This window comes from Leuciscus leuciscus, assembly GCF_965113295.1.
Source record: "Leuciscus leuciscus genome assembly, chromosome: 10".
In the NCBI taxonomy this organism is placed as follows: domain Eukaryota; kingdom Metazoa; phylum Chordata; class Actinopteri; order Cypriniformes; family Leuciscidae; genus Leuciscus; species Leuciscus leuciscus.
The window spans coordinates 42,179,587-42,197,213 of NC_138734.1; the positions used below are offsets into that span (position 1 = coordinate 42,179,587).

The following is a 17,627-nucleotide window of genomic DNA, read 5'->3' on the forward strand; positions in this document are numbered from 1 at the left end:
CTGGGTGAATATCAAAAAGACAATTAAAAAAAGATAATTATTTTGCATAAAGAAAATTATGATTATTACAATTTCTGCATTTGAAATTATTCATAAATAGTAAAATAAGCACATTTTACCCCAAATTACCCAATATTTTTTACATTAAAATCAGCAAATATTACATTCAATATAACAAACACTACCATGATATTTAAAAAATACATAAAAAATAAATAAACATAAATATATTATATTTTTTCGACACTGAAAAAAGGAGTAGAATCAAATTTCCCTTATTGCAAATAAATTTCACATTTACAAAGAAACAGCAGTTGACGCATTTAATTAAACGTGAGATTTTGAAGTAGAAAGATTTAAATAGTTTTTCTTGTAAAACATACAGTAGCCTACTCCATTAAAGTGCCCATCGATTCTTTATTATAAATAACTTTATTTGAGCTTTAAAACTTTGCAGACCTTTTACATTCACAAACTGCTATATTACACACTGCATGAGAGGTAATATTCAAAAAAGCATAATGGGGCACTTTAATTTTTGTTTTGTTTAAAAATTTTACAATGCAAAAACCTAGATGAGAATGATATATATTCGCATTTCATAAAAAAAAAAAAATTGTCTAGCATTTATGCTAAATATAATTTGTGAAATATGACACAGACACGTGTGAGATTCGCCCGGACTGGGATTTTTACTGCCGGACTCTTCATGTGACTCCACAGGATCAGAGTTTGACTGCAAACGAAACCCCGTCAGCACACAGCGGTTCTCTGTGCCCCACAGATTCAGGGTGTCGAGGGTTAAAAGTCAAAGGTTTAGTGACTGGTCTCGAACCACCCAAAACAACCTGAAGCAGCAGCAGCACGTCTGTGACCGTAACTGTGATTTATCCTGTTCAGATCTGCAGGGCTGAACGTGTAACTGAGAACACATGACATCCGTGAGGCTCCACAGTCCTGCTCATAAAGACTCATTCCAGCTTTTACAGTCTCTGACACGGATTTAGACCTACAGTAATAAACACTGACCCGTTCATCGGTGTTAGCCAGCCAGATGTCCTTTAATATGTGTTTATATTTAGTAATAGTTATTTTTTAACACCATGTCAGCAGCAAGGCGAGAATAAAGTGAATAACAGAAGTCGTACAATTAACAAAAAACTATATAAAGCATTTAAAGAAGATTAAATTCTAAAACACATGCAGGTGATACATTTTTAAATGCATTTTTTGTCAGAGTAAAAATGTTGATGTGCTGAAGTTGTAAAACATACTCGATTCATCTTTTTTTATTTACAACTTTGAAAAATATTTTTTATCGTGTAAACACATTGATGAGAATTATATTTGTTTGCATTGCATTAATAAAAAAATTGTTTTTGTGTTCTTTTGATTTTGGCCTGAAACATGACAGACAGATATATATATATAGAGAGAGAGAGAGAGAGAGTCTCGTATCTAATGCTAATAAATAGAAGGATACATTTTTTACGATTTTTTTATTTATTAAGTCTTAGAAAATAATTAATAATAATTACTAATATTATTTTTATTATTTAAAAAAAAAAATTTTGGAAAGCTGCAGATGGATTCAGATATGTCCATTTATTTAGCTCTTATTCAATCATGTCATATCTGAACTACTCAGCTCAGGTCAGGATATCATAATTAGCCAAATGAAATGATACTGACTAACAAGAGAACAGACACACACACACACACATACATACATACATACACACAAACAGTCACACACAGACACACACACACACACTCACAAACTAGCACACACACACACACGCTCACAAACTAACACACACACACTAACTCTCACCTAAACCTACCCATCACACAAAACCTTCTGCATTTTTACATTTTCAAAAAAACTCATTCTGTATGATTTATAAGCTTGTGTCCCTCAATTTAGGCCCACAGTGACACGAGTCCCCATGAGTCTGTGCATTCAGGTTTAAGTCCCCGTCAGGATAGAAAAACATGTACACACTCACACTCTCTCTCTCTCTCTCTCTCTCTCTCTCTCTCTCTCACACACACCTTCTCTTTGCAGGATCTGCCACTCTCCGGCCGCCCATGCTCTGCGTGATGCGTACAGGATGGTGTAGTGTGTGACGGCCATGTTGGGCTCATCCGGAGGCTTCCACGACACCAGAGCCGCGTCTCCCTCGATCAGAGTCACCTTCAGCCCGACAGGAGCTCGACTGGGAGCTGAACGCACAGGCAAACAATCACAACCTCTTCTTTTCTCCATTTAAAAAGCCTCTATATATAATATATATGTTTACCTTCAGGAAGTGTGGTCTGGTAAACCACGGGACTCCATGGGCTGGAAAGCTGATCCACATGAAGACGAACTGCAAACTCATAATTGGTGTTTGGGTCCAAATCACTGACCATCAGAGTCTGGTCCGCACTGCAGGAACACACACGACATATTTATAGTGTACTTTTTCTAATTGTAAACACACTAATCACACATAGTGTGTAAAGGCCATGGTCGTGTTTTGTCGGATCAGTGTGTTACTCTGTGCCTCTTGGCGTCTGACGCTTGTTTACTGACTGATTGAACATGCAGAATCAGGGCTTGTCGGGTCGTGAATGTGTATCAGCGCTGTGTGAATTGGCCTTAAAGCAACACCAAAGCACTTTTCCTCTACGGTCCCCCTACAGGTTGGAAGCGGAACTGTCCATTACCGCTGTCGTAAATAATTTAGCCTACCGTCGCACTCACGCTCGCTGTTTATCCAACACCGGCTTAGGAAATAACATGTCCACCACAGACAAGATAGAGTGTGTTGCATGATTTTATGAAAGTATGATGTATTGCGACATCAGAAACGAAGAAAAACAAAATAATGACTATAGTAACGCTTGCCTTAAAGCAAGTCAAATTTGTAGTTTCTTATGTCTCATTCGAACTACAGATCCGCTACCCGATCTGGCAAACTAGCATAGTGTGGTTATAGCCGATAGAGGGTCGCAAAGCGAATGCAGAAGTGCCGTTCACCCTGTTACGAGTTGGTGAACCACTGAAACCATTTTGGAAACATCATTTTAAGGTGCAAAATAATCTTTGGTGTTCCTTTAAGTATGCACTGTCTGTCTCGGGTCAGTCATACTCACGTCGGCAGGTACAGCACCAGCGAGGCGTTCTGCAGACCCACAGGGTTACAGCGGACCGTGTAGTTGACCGTCTGTGCGCTGGTGAAGGCGGGTCGGGCCCAGCGCAGGAACACAGAGGAGGAGGAGTTACTGAGGGCGTAAACATGATGAGGTGGCGGAGGGGGCGGGACCAGGCGATCACGGACCGCTGCAAACACACAAGTCAACTCACCTTTATTTATATAGCGCTTTTTACAATACAGATTGTATCAAAGCAGCTTCACAGTGAGAACATGAAAATAATACAACAAAGTTTGTTTCTAACTGCCTTCGTCACTCATTTGTTGTCATGGACACTAATTACATTCAGCTGTGCACTCGTCAGTCACCATCATTAACACCTGTGTATATGTTCAGTTCTGTTTGAGTTCAGTGTCGTCGATGTTAAGTGTGTGTTGCTATCTGTTCGATCTCTAGTTAAATAAACCTTTCAATTGGATATTACGTCTTCCTCATCTGTCGGTCAGCAACCACCCGTGACATTAATCTTTTTACGCTCATGCTATTATATATATACAGTATATATATATATATATGAAGAGTTCAGATGCAAAAGCCTCTAAGTGCCATTTTAAATTCTCTTCTAAAATGATCATTTTTATCAAGCTCATATATTTAAGTTCAATAATTTCACTTAAATGACAACTAATAGCTAATCTTCATTGCCATTTAAGTGAAATTACTGAACTTAAATATATACGAGCTTGATAAAAATGATCATTCTAGAAGAAAATTTAAAATGGCACTTAGAGGCTTTTCCATCTGAACTCTTCATATATATATATATAGCCTCTGTTTAAAAAGATTTTAAATGTTTTTGAGTCTCTTCTGCTCACCAAGGCTGCATTTATTTGATCAAAACATAGTTAAAACATTGAAATATTTTGAAATATTACAATTTCAAATATCTGTTTTCTATGTGAATATATTGTAAAATGTAATTTATTCCCGAGATCAAAGCAGAATTTCACAGGATCCTTCAGAAATCATTATAATATGCCGATTTGCTGCTCAGGAAACATTTCTAAATTATTATTAATGTTGAAAACAGTTGTGCTGCTTCATATTTTTGTGTGGAAACCATGATACATATTTTTTCAGGATTCTTTGATGAATATAAAGTTGAAAAGAACAGCATTTATTTAAAACAGACTCTTTTGTAACATTATTAATGTCTTTACTGCTACTATGCATTGCATGTATGCAATTCCTTACTACAAATGAAGCTAAATGAATCTTAAACCTATATCACTTTGTTAGTAATGTTTGTAACACATGGCATGAATGTGTGTGTCGCTGAACTCACAAACACATCCCGGTGTGCTGATGGTCTGGTCCGCCTGGTATCCGTCACCCATGAAACTATAGGCCAAGAGTTTGACATGGTACTTCTTTCTGGGGTCTGTAATAAATAAAGAGTCAAATATATATATGCATGTATGTAAAATGCATAAGAAGCCATGTCAGAATACAGATTCCAGTAATGCACGTAATCTGTGATCAAATTTTCAAAAGCTTTGGTGAATAGGGCGTAAGAGACGAAGCTCACGGCCGCACGTGTGTAACAGCAGATGTATGAGATCAGCAACACATCAGCTGAAGTGTGTGTGTGTGTGTGCATTAGATAGCGGTGCGTGTGTTTAGTGTGTGTGCACGTGTGTCAGATCAGCAGCAGATGCCCTGAGCTGGAGGTGCTGGTCAGTGAGTTAGCGGTCGATCCTCAATACAAAAGACGAGTGTCCATCCCCCGATGGGTTCATCCATCTGCCGGCACCCCCTCACTGACTGACCCATGACTAGCGGCCGCAACCCATTCACAACCAGGCCAGAGGTTAAATCAAACACCCAAAGGCCATGGGAAACACACACGGACACAGAGAGGTCAGTCACATGACCAAAACCAAAACATTGAGGATCATAAAGAGACCAGAAATTGGTAGGATATTCAAATGACATTCAAGAATCACAGCAAAGCATTATTAAAGATTGCACCAAAAAGAAAAAAGAAAATAAGTAAATTACTCTTTTTTTGCATTAAATTATTTTATATATATTCCACTCAAAAAGAGCCATCTCTAGTCAAGGAGATATTAAACATTAGACTGGATAGCATAAGGAAACAACTTTAGAGGTATTCGGGTCTGGAAATAACTTTCTCTTGGACATTTCCAGGTTTTTCATGAGCTCTGCCACTTAAAAAAACTAATGCAACACAATCTTAAGCATCCGGATGTAGATTTATCAAGCACACAATATGCAAATTTAAAATACACAAAACTAGTATACATTATTTTATATTTTGATTGTTTTTTATTTTTATATATAATTAATGTTTTGAGTGCGACATCAGTTACTGACACACAGCTGAGGGTGTGGAGATTTTACTCAGTGAAACGAACAGTTTCCACACTGTCCTGTAGTTTTCACTTTGGTCACATGGTGGCGCTACACAACACAGCTTCAATACTGACATGACTGAACATGTTTGAGCTTCATATCCTTAGGGATTACAACTAAACAAATAACATGTACATCAACTTTTTCAACAACATGATGCAGGGGTTCAAACGTACATTTACAGTAATATAGTACATAGTGAATATTAGTGATTCTGTGAAGTTTTTCACTATTATTTAATTGTTTAGCTTTTGTCCAATTCATATAAAGTCATGTGGTGTCAAAACACAATTATTAAAAGTTAAAATATTCAATGAGTCAGCATTATTTTAGTTAGTATTATATCTAAATTATTATAGTATTTATTAACATTTTGAAATAGATTTTATTTTTATACTTTCAGTTTAATTTAATTTTAAGTTTTGGTAGGTTTGTTAAGTGCTTTTGTCATCTATATTAGTATATATTTCCATTTAGTTTTAATTCATTAAAAAAAAAGAGTTTAGACATTAATTTCAGTTAAATTTTTCATTTTAATTTTTTCATCTACAATATTTTATTGTAGCTTTATTTCAGTTTTTAACCGAGTTCGTCGATTAATGTGAGATCAGAAAAAATGGATGCATAACAATCAAACAAGAATAATGCAGATTAGACGTGTCATGTCAGCTGCCCAATTACTGTTACAGAGACAACAAAGAGCACACCGATAAACTATGATCAGATTAAGGGTTAAAGGCCTAGATATGGATCTCAGACAGATGAAGCGTTAGATTATCACTGATATTGGCAGAATGTGTCTTTAAAGCTGGTGTGACTGAACAGTGTTCAGTTGAATTGGATCACAATCAGTCCCGACTGATCAATGCACACAGATGACATCACTGGGACTGAGATCTAAATCTTTAGAGCCTGGCTTTAGGGGGGCGGGGCCAAATACAGTTGCCCTGCAGTGATTGGACGGTTAGGTAATGAGTGTGTGTCATTGAGATCCACAACTCCGAAGAGGCTCCGTGGAGCCAGTCAGGGGTCAGGGTTCACACACAGATAAAACTCCTCAGGAATCTGGAGTCAGAGGTCAGGCACACAAGCCAGGCCTCTTTCTTCAGGCCATCAACATTCAGAGAGAGATAAAGAAAGTATTTGGACGGGAGGAATGACACACAAGAAACACTTCAAATCTTATGGAAAGCAAGACGTGCAGGAGTCCACGTCCACAAGAGCAAGACACAGATAAAATAAAAAAATAAAACACATGTACATACATTCATATGTGTATGTGAAATATATATACAAAATATATATATCACAATAATGTGAAGTTTCAAGTTGGTCAGATATGCAAAAAAAATAAAAAAGTTTAATTTCAATTATGAATCTCAATTTTTTATTTCATTTCCACTAAGAAAAAAAGCTTTGCATTAAAAATGTATCTATGGGACATTATGATGCCTTGAGTCCATGAGGAACCAAAATACTGACATTCGGTTTGGGAAACAGCCAATGCAAAGACACATGTACTCGACAGAAACACGAGACTCCTCGAACACTAAACCCCCAAACCACCATGGACAACAGCATCTCTACAGCACAATAGCCTGGAGATATTAGCCACACAATGAGCTCTGTGTCGCGACCTCTGACACGGGATCTGGGCAAGTCAAATCCTGTCGAGAGGGACGGGGAGTAGCACACATGCAGGAAGAAATGAGGAGTGAATATTACAGCATACCTTCCCTCAACATGATATGAGGAATCATTTATGTCATGAAGTGCTTCCCAAACTTCAGAGCTGGAAGCCCACAAAAAATCAGCAAAACTTAGAAAAAGCCAATGCATCTTACCACGATTAAATAAAAAGAGACTGATACATTTCAAACTTACATTATGAGAAAAAAATTAAAAGCAGAATTTTTTTATTTGATTGATTTAGCCTAGGCCACGCCCCCTGCAATCCCTCTGTGTCCCACCAGGGGGCGTCGCCACAGTTTTAGGAAGCCGTGTTAGAGGTTTAATCACATCACTAATGGTAATAGTGATGATCAACAGCAAGAACCGCTCATGAACAGCTATAGTTGTGCAGCGTATCAGGACGGTTTTTGAGCATCTTCAGCTTGAGTTCAAAAAGTATGGAGAAATCATAAAATATAAAAAAATATATATGTCTATGGAATATCAAAACAAAAAAAGCTAGATTTATAATATAAAAAAAAAAATTCTGAAAACGCTTAGAAATATATGTATATATACTTATATATGTAAATATATGTAAAATATATACAAATATCTACAAACATAAACTTTCTGAGAAAATATGACTGACATGTGTCCATGCAAAACTTCCCAACATTATGCTTGAACACTGATTGCACTGTATCATCTTATTTATGTAGTCCTCTCTTTTTCTTATTTTTTAATAGCTACAATTTTTTTTTTCAATTTTAATTGTTATTTTAATTTCCTATGCATCTGTTTATTATAATTGTATGAATGGGAGGGCTCCGCACAGCTAAATAACTCATCGACTGAGGGAAATCAATGGCCATCCGCTGCTCTGAGAGGTCAGCTCTCGCTCTCATGGATATCATTCATCCAAGCTAAATGAACGACCCCGTTTTAATTAAAGGTTGAGCACTAGAGGCCATAACCATGAGACACTCACTCACGCCACACTAAACATCCTGAACGACACACGCCGGAGGGGAAAACAAGCAAGAAACATCATGTACGACATGCTCGACATCTGTAACATGACGTTCACCACAGAAACTAATTCAGTTTTACAGGCTTACAATGGAAGTCTATGGGGTCAGTGTTCATGAGGGTTTAAAGCAGAAATGTGAAGCTTGTTTCATGAGAAAGTTCCCAGGTTTGAGGCCCGTTCACACCAAGGACGATAACTATAACGATACTTATAAAGATATAGTTTTAAATATAAAAGAACAGCAGAGTTCACAGAACAACTATAGCGATAACAGAGGAACAATATCATTGGAATCACTTTCAACTATTTTGTTCCGACTGATGAATGATAAAAACATTGACAGATAATCAGAGTTCGTCCTGCTTTAAAGAGCTCGAGTATTTAAAGTGACAGACGACAAAACTATTAAAAACGAGCTTATAATAACAGAGCGATATTGTGCGCTGATGAGGATGCTAATATATTTGTATTTATCATTCTTGGTGTTAATGGGCCTTTACTTTACATTGCTAAGTGTGTGTGTGAGTGTGAGTGTGAGTGTGAGTGTGAGTGTGAGTGTGTGTGAGTGTGAGTGTGAGTGTGAGTGAGATATTGTGTGTCTGTGTGTGTGTCTGTGTGTGTGTGTGTGTGTGTTGAGTGTGAGAGCGAGAGAGAGATTGTGTGTCTGTGTATGCTTGTGTGTGTGTTTGTTGTGTGTGTGTGTGTGTGTGTGTGTGTATGTGTGTGTGTGTGTGTGTGTATGTGTGTGTATGTGCGTGTGTGCGTGTGTGTGTGTATGCGCGTGTGTGTGTGTGTGTATGTATGTGTGCGTGTATGTGTGTGTATGTGTGCGTGTGTGTGTATGTATGCGTGTGTGTGTGTGTGTGTGTGTGTATGTATGCGTGTGTGTGTGTGTGTGTGTGTATGTATGCGTGTGTGTGTGTGTGTATGTATGCGTGTGTGTGTGTGTGTGTGTGTGTGTGTGTGTGTGTATGTGCGTGTGTGCGTGTGTGTGTGTGTGTGTGTGCGCGTGTGTGTGTGTGTGTGCGCGTGTGTGTGTGTGTGTATATATGTATGCGTGTGTGTGTGCGTATGCGTGTGTGTGTGTGTGCGGTGCGCGCATGTGTGTGTGTGTGAGAGAGATTGTGTGTCTCTGCGTGTGCGTGTGTGTGTGCGTGTGTGTGTATGTATGCGTGTGTGTGTGTGTGTGTGTGTGAGTGTGTTTGTGGGCGTCAGAGCTTTGTATGAGGAGCTTTGATGTGCAGCTCATCCCACATTCTGTCCCCCTACAGTCATAAAACACACCATAAACCCCCCAGAAAACAGCTCCTCTTTCTCTCCTGAAACTCTCCTCCTCTCTTCACCTCCTCTGGACGGATGAACTGTAAACTCTCGCTGAGAAGCGTCCACAGCACTAATGCATAGAGTAACATGCATATCACTAATGAATAGAGTCTTTAAGTACAGTATGAAGGTTGAACACAAGCCACAGTAACTGCTAATTACGGTTCGTAAAAACAAAACAAAAAACAAGTTGACAAGACACACTAAACTAAATTCTAATCTGCAAATGACAGTGTGATACTTGTGAAAATGTTGCGTCCAGTTCTGTGTGATATGAATATCAGCTGTTGTCCAGCTGGCTGACCTCTCTACGGCCACAGATGGCCACTGGTCAAGCTAAGCATTGTGGGACAGCATTCATGACCACCACGACCACAGGCCCGGATGAGAGTGACCTTTAGGGGCAGGAGAGGGCGACCACAGCACAAACCTGCAACGCCCTCCTCCTGAGACTCATGGGAAGACCTCCGCACTACCCACCGGGTTGGCAGGGTCGGAGGTCACAGGTCAGAGGGGGAGGGGTGTGTCACTGGGAGTTTAGGGAGAGCCACAAATCTACATTTCTTAAAGACACTTCAGTGCTTTTGTTCTTGGCAAACCACTTCATTTAGAGACTCGGGTTAAAGCAATGAACAGAATTAAGAAAGAACAATCAATAAACAACATGAGAACATGTTCTGTCTATTACATTTTATCTTCTATATCTTTTTTGAATATCTAAATATCTATCAATCTATCTATCTGAATATCTATCTTTCCATCTATCTGAATATCTATCTTTCCATCTATCTGAATATCTATCTATCTATAAATCAATCAATCATTCAATCAATCTATCCATCCAATCGAATATCTATCCTGTTTCATACAGTATTGAATGCTGGACTGAATGTCACCATTTATCATGTTTTTCACAAGTTAACATCCCTCTCTAACTAATAAGACACACAAACGGCCACCACAACATATCAACAAATTAGAAAACACCAGTGTGCATTCAGCTTTTGTATTTCACATGGTGTCCTGAAGCCACTCGCACTCACTCAGGCCTCCGATGGTGTGCTGGCGCTGGTGCGGGGGAATCTGGGTCGGTGGACCATCAGGTTGGCTCTCTTCATGGTATGATAGTTTGTAGCCCTGCAGTCCAGTGTTTCCTCCCGCTGGAAGATGCCAACGCAACACGACCGTCGTGCAGTTCAGAGACTCCAGCTGCAGCTCTGGTGCCAGAGGCACTGTGGGAGAAAACACACAGCCAATCAGAAAAACAAGTTCGCATTATCAGCCAATCATAAACCTGTCTCCCTGAATAACTCAAGTGTGTGTTAAGAGGATGCATGTTGAGTTGACAGTAGCCGCGTTTCCATTACAGATTTGCGCATATTTTCAAAATTTCGCTAAAAAACGATTGCGAAATGACGATGTTTCCATTAACCGATGTTATGCGACTAAAACGTAATTTCCTTTCGCGATAAGTCATACCAAAAATCATGGCAATGGATGTTGGTAGGTTTATGAACATCTCAGCCACTGCACTAGCCATTAGTTCTAATCAAAGGAGACGTGTTATCCAAGCATTAATGGCAAGGAAAGCCTCTTATACTTGGGAGAAGCACATATGAGCCGTTTCTCCCTCCTCATGCTTCAACGTCTTGATAAATTTTGTTGTTTAGAATCCAGTATTCCCGTAATACTTTTGTCTTGTCTTCTGTCCAAACAGTTTCCATTGCAGTTTTGCGAAATATTCCTTTTTCGAATTGCCTGAAAAACCACCTCATCATGCGAGTGTAAAAACGTTTTCTCCGATATATGGGAGTTTTTGCCAAATTGACATGTTTTCATTGGCCGTATTTTCAATTCGCCCAATTTGAAGGGTAACGGAAACGCGGCTAGTGTCATTAAAGCTGCTTGCTCTTCTCGGACTACAAATATCACTGAAACTAACTAATGGGAAGAACAAAACATGACAAATTTCTAAAGCACAGTCCTGTGACCTCAGGAGAACAAGTCTTCAAGATTTATTGGCCACAACTGTCTGAATCTCTCGAGTCCAGAAGAGATAGGACCTCACAGGAACAACACCAGGGTTAAATCAATCCCAACTTAATTGAACACTCCTGCAGAGTTTCCCGTGGTTGCAGTGTATCTTAGTAGGCGTTAAATTTAACCGTAGTAATCTAACAGAGTGTGTTCCTGTAGATCGCAGGTGATGACCTGACAGAGTCTGATACGTGAGCTGAGGCTCTGAGGATCTGTAGAGGCCTGCGGCTCTGGCTTTATAATCCGTGACTAAAACCTTTCTAATGTGGATGAGAAGGAGGTTCAAAGGTCATGCAGGAACAAATGCAATGCCTTAAAAAGATTATCAGCCCAAAGCAAAGAGAAAGAGAGCATGATTCACCCTAATCTTTTAAAAGTATGTCTGTCACTCTGTTGCAGGTTTTTAAATTAAGTCGTAAAGTGACAACAGCCTAATAAACTTGCTGTGTTTTTCATGAAATCACTTATTGCTCTTGATTGAATAGCTTTTGTAACTTAAATAAGGATTTAATATGTCAAATATGCAATGCCATTTTACATTTGTTTAATTTACTCAATTTCTGTAGCTGAAAACTAATGTTAGACCTACCTGAGAAACCTGAAGAGCAGTTTATTTTATTAGTATCTTTGCTCTATTGAAATTCTCGAAATATGTTGTACATTAAAATCTTGAATTAATGATATCTGCAATACATTCATGTTGGTTCTGTTGTGTTTACCCTAAGGGGGTTATTGCTGCTCTCCTGCTCTTAATCATGCTAGGCTACATAGATGCGCAGGGAGTTCTTGCCCAGAACAGAACTATACCGCCAATGCAAACTGTATGCTAACTGTCAGTCGTGTTTGACGATAGTGATCCTGACAGAACGAATCACGAGTAATTTGAACCGTTACACCCCATATATATATATATATATATATATATTCAGACTGATATCCCACCTTTGGTGCTGGAGGTCTTGGGTGTCCTGTGTGACGTCCAGGCCGATGGTTCTCCCCAGCCCACACTGGTCGCTGCAGCCACACGCAGCAGGTATGTAGTGTCGGGCTGAAGACCCTCCAGAAGGTGATGGGTTTTGTGTCCCGAGAGCTCCAGTTGTGTCAGCGCCTCATCTGTGCTGGTCCTGTACGAGAGTCGGTACGCAGAAACACGACCGCGACTCAGCTTATGAGACAGAGGCTGCCACGACACCTGAATATCAGTGGGACTGCGGCTGGTGAGGCTCAGCTCAGGAGCACGTAAGGGAACTGAGACGGACAGAGAGAAGTGAGAAGTACAATTAGCTTAATGAGATACAGAAGTTAAACCCATAAAAAGCATTACTCATTAGAGGTTAGACAATCATAACAGACTAAATATGTGACCCTGGATCACAAAACCAGTCGCGAGTCGCACGGGTATATTTGTGGCAATAGCCAACAATACATTGTATGGGTCAAAATTATTGATTTTTCTTTTATGCCAAAAATCATTGGGATATTAAGTAAAGATCATGTTAAAATGAAGATATTTTGTAAATTTCCTACCGTAAATATTTAAAATATATATTATTGTGAGTTGATGCGGCAAAATCGTGAACATAAATGAACAACTTTAAAGGAGATTTTCTCAATGTTTCGATTTTTTTTTTGCACCCTCAGATTCCAGATTTTCGAATAGTCGTATCTCTGCCAAATATTGTCCTATCCTAACAATCCATACATCAGTGGAAAGCTTATTTATTCAGCTTTCATATGCGGAAATTGGCCCTTGTGACTCGTTTTGTGGTCCAGGGTGACATTTACATATTGAAAATGGACATGCTAACCAACTGTTTCGGTACAGGAGACCTTGACTAGCATTATGAGTGGATCTGTATAATGCATACAATGAATGTTGCATGTTTTCAAAGGCAAATAAACAAGCTCACTCAGCTCATTCCTAAATAAAGTGGATTAGCAGTAAATAAAAAATAAAAACAGTGTTTAAGAAACTTTCCTGTGTGAGAGGAAGACAAACCCTTTCTGAACGGTCATTGAAGAGGATTAACCAATCATGACCGTGCTTTTGTTCAGGTTTGTATCTTCAGAGGCAATAGTCTTAACACAACTGATTCTCATCCCCTACTCACCGTCCTCGAACGTGCGCTGTATGACGTGGTCCGACATGCGACTGGCACCCATGGGCATGTACGCCACGATGTAAAAGGTGTAGTTTCGCCCGGACTCCAGGTCATCAATGATGTAGCGGGTGGTATCGTTACCGATAACAATCTGGTACTCTTCGTTATTTAGACCTGTTGAGACACGACAAGCCTGAATGTCTCACAATCTGTGGAAACTGGAAAGCATGACACATTCGGTTCTCAGGGAATGCATGAACTGATCAAATGCATGCCTTGAATGCAATGCAAGTCGCTTTGGATCAAACCATCTGCCAAATGCACAAATGCTGTAATCAATAGTTTTATCCGTCTTTGATCACAAAAGTTTTTTTTTCTTCATGCCTTAAAATAGCTTGTAAATAGCTACACCCTCGTCTCATTTAGTATACGCATGAATATTCAAATGAGCCCCGCCTCCACTCACTCACTCAGCTCATAGATCCACTGGTTGACGATCACACGTTGATCTGATTGGTAACAAGGTAGTTTGTGACGTCAGAAACACCAGCGATTTCAAACCGCGTTTTTTAAAGACTGTCTTTGGTTCACTGCAGTTTTAAAGAGAAAATTCTTATGAATTTGTACATGGTTTTGTCTTAAAGCGTATTAAAAACAGTGCTTGATTTTCACCACTGGGGGACTTTAAGCACTAAATTCAAACTAATAAATGCACAGATACTAAACTACCCAGAGTTAGCGTGCTTCTCACACTTCATAAAATGTAAATGCATGAAGTCTTTAACTACAAATCTTTGTGGCTATTCAAAAACCAGGGCCGATTTAAAAGGAAACATGTCAACTCAATCAACACAGCCTTGCCTTCTTTTAATTAACCGCTTTATCAAGGAAAATTCCACCTGCTGGTTTTCCCACAGGTCCACTGCACCTGATAACACTTTAATTAGCCCACATTAAAACGCTCAAATAAAAGAGCCACTCTGCAGCATTGAGTCCCCAACTGAATTTCTGACCCAATAAACAAGATACTCGACAGTCAACAGAAAAGACCTTGTTCCGGCGCTGAATGGCCACACTGAAGACTTTGACTCTGACGCACAGAGACAAACCCCCGAAAGCCTCTTCAGGGTTAGATTAAGACACTCCAACACTCGGGATAATTAGCCCTCTTTTGCACCCCTTTCAATCACTTCCGATGCTTTTTGCCCTCCAAAGCAGATGCAGCATGTACTCTTTCTCCACAGCTATTCTTCTCCCAATAATAGCCTGGAATTCTGGAAGTCCAAGTGCAACCAGCAAAATCCCTAATAAGGGTTTCACACTTGTCAGAACAGTTCCTGTCGGACATCTCATTGTTTTCTCTTGCTTATCTCCTCAAAGGCAGGCAGGTCTTTTATTTGGAAGTCTTTCTCAAAATCTAAAAGACTGCCAATGCATTTAAATTGCAAGCATGTCTGTCCAAAAGTGACTTTTGCAACGGTCTTGAATGGAGAGAGAGCATTTCTCACACAAAATCAAGACTATTTTTGAATTAATTGGGCTCCTATTTCCATAAACAGTTAAGACCATTTTACTCCTGAATTCTCATTACTGGAATGTTGCACTGCCTTCAATTTAGGCTCATTTAAATATATGAAATATAACAAATTGACTGAATAAAATCATACTGCATTATTAAGAATGGAATGAGACTCACCATAGAGAGAAATGAAAACTACCACAAACTAAACTAAAACACATCAGGATTCATTACAGTAATGAGAATTTGGGGGAAAGAGTGTTTTTAATAATTTTCTTTATAATATATAACATAATATAATATAATAATTATTAGAGTCTGTAACATTTTTTGCATTATATCTATAAAAACTAAGCAATATTTTTTCAATCAAATTCTCATTATTGGATTTGCATTTGTGGGAAAATCTGGTTCATTTTCTTTATTTAATATAATAATTTAAGGGTAATTAATATTATATTATATTATATTAAAAAATATATTTTTAAAGCAGGAGCTGAAAATAAAACTAGAGATGGAAATGAGCATGTCAACAGAGGCATTATTTTCACCGCCGGCTGCTCCTCGTTTCTCTGTTTATCTCTGAGACACTCACCTTCTGCCTTCATGTAGTGCACAGAGTAGGCGATGACTTTGTCTGAGTTGTACACGGGTCTCTCCCAGGCCAGCAGGATGGCGGAGCTGGACACGGTGTCGGCACGGATGTTTCTGGGCGCGCTCGGCCGGTTGTCCGACATCACTACGATCAGACGAGCCATGGCCAGAACTGAACCCTGCTCGTTCTCCGCCTCACACTGGTAGATGCCGTCATCTTCAGGAATAATCTGGTTTATCACTAGTTTACTGTGAAAACACAATAAGGGAAAAATGTTGTTTATACACTGTGTGCCTTAGGATGTTGATATATTGACATCTCACAAATCCTGTGGCACCCCAACATCTAAAGTAAAAAAAACAATAATCATTTTTGCATTAAGAAAATTATTCTTACTGAGACCAGTAAAAAAAAATTTATTGAAATTTTTTTTTCATAAAAGTTTTACACATTTTACCCCCAAATTCACATTACTGTAATGCATAAAAGATATATTTAATATTTAGTAGTATTTGTTGCTCTACCATTAATTTACGCTTATTTAAACATATTTAAAAAATTACTTTATTAAGTATGAGACTCAGTATATTAAGTATGAGAAAATAATGAAAGCTACAATTAACAAAACTAAAACATCAGGATGCATTAGAGTAATATAGAGAATATATACGTTTAATTTCCGTTATATAATATAACAACATAAGAACAATTATTATATTATTATATTATATTATTATTAGAATCTAATTATTAGAGTCTTATTAGAATGTTTTGCATTTTACCACCTCACATTTTACTACCTCATTACTGTGAATTTGGTGGGAAATTTGTGTTTTTTATTTTATTTAAAATAATAATTTAGGGAAAATTTATAGTTTTATAGTATATTATATTGCATTATTAGAATCTTAGTAGGGCTGGTAAAATTTTTGCATATCTTCATAAAAATTATATTACGTTATATTCTATTATATTAGTATCTTTTTAGGGCTGGTAATTTTTTGTGTGTGCATATCTTCATAAAAATTAAGCACATTTTACCACCTCATACATTTTTATTTTTGTAGATGCAAGAACTGAGACACATATATATTTAACATGCATGTTTAACATGAGCATGTTGACGTTGATATGAGCACGTCAATAGCACTAGTCCAAATCACTCCCCGTCTCCCCCTCCCCGTTTGCTTTCAGGATCCAATAACAAACCTAGACAGGAAAACAAATTAGAGGAAAATCAAAGAGAAAATCAGCTCAAACACCATTAGCAGAGCACTGAATAATTAACCCTCTCTTGTTCCACAGAAGAAACCAGAAGATGAATATTTCAGCAGGACAGAGTTTCCAGCGGACAAATGAGCCAATTCAAGCCCTGGGCAACGTCAGCGGCCTAAACCCTGTTTGGGCGTCAGGTTGAGCTCAACACGTATACCTCAACTCAAAGTCCTGATAAGTCAAATAGAAACAAATGCAATGTGCACAAATGCTTCAGAAAGTGTCCACATTTACTTTATGACATGATATAAGTCAGAGTTGTTTAAGAAAAGAAAAACAAGTGCTGGGCAACGATTAATCGCATCCAAAATAAAGTTTGTGTTTACATAATATACAGTATGTGTGTTTACTATGTATAATTATTTTTGTATATATAAATACACACACATGCATGTATATATTTAAGAAGAATTTGTTATTTATATTTAAAATGTTTATATTTAAAAACACAATGATGAAAAAAATTTGTTTTATATACTGTGTGCCTTAGGATGT

The 17,627-nt window shown here is 38.2% G+C and overlaps 1 protein-coding gene across 2 annotated transcripts in view; it reads right to left on the reverse strand.

Moving 5' to 3' along the window:
* Positions 1 to 17,627, reverse strand: part of prtga (protogenin homolog a (Gallus gallus)) — a 40,279-nt gene that overhangs the window by 6,297 nt on the left and 16,355 nt on the right. For both annotated transcript variants that reach the window (XM_082181342.1, XM_082181343.1), the window contains 8 exons: positions 15,858 to 16,105; positions 13,753 to 13,917; positions 12,584 to 12,889; positions 10,648 to 10,836; positions 4,487 to 4,582; positions 3,142 to 3,328; positions 2,304 to 2,431; positions 2,056 to 2,226 (listed from right to left, as the gene is read on the reverse strand). In XM_082181342.1, coding sequence (XP_082037468.1) covers positions 2,056 to 2,226; positions 2,304 to 2,431; positions 3,142 to 3,328; positions 4,487 to 4,582; positions 10,648 to 10,836; positions 12,584 to 12,889; positions 13,753 to 13,917; positions 15,858 to 16,105 — 1,490 coding nt within the window. The remainder of the gene's footprint in view (positions 1 to 2,055; positions 2,227 to 2,303; positions 2,432 to 3,141; positions 3,329 to 4,486; positions 4,583 to 10,647; positions 10,837 to 12,583; positions 12,890 to 13,752; positions 13,918 to 15,857; positions 16,106 to 17,627) is intronic.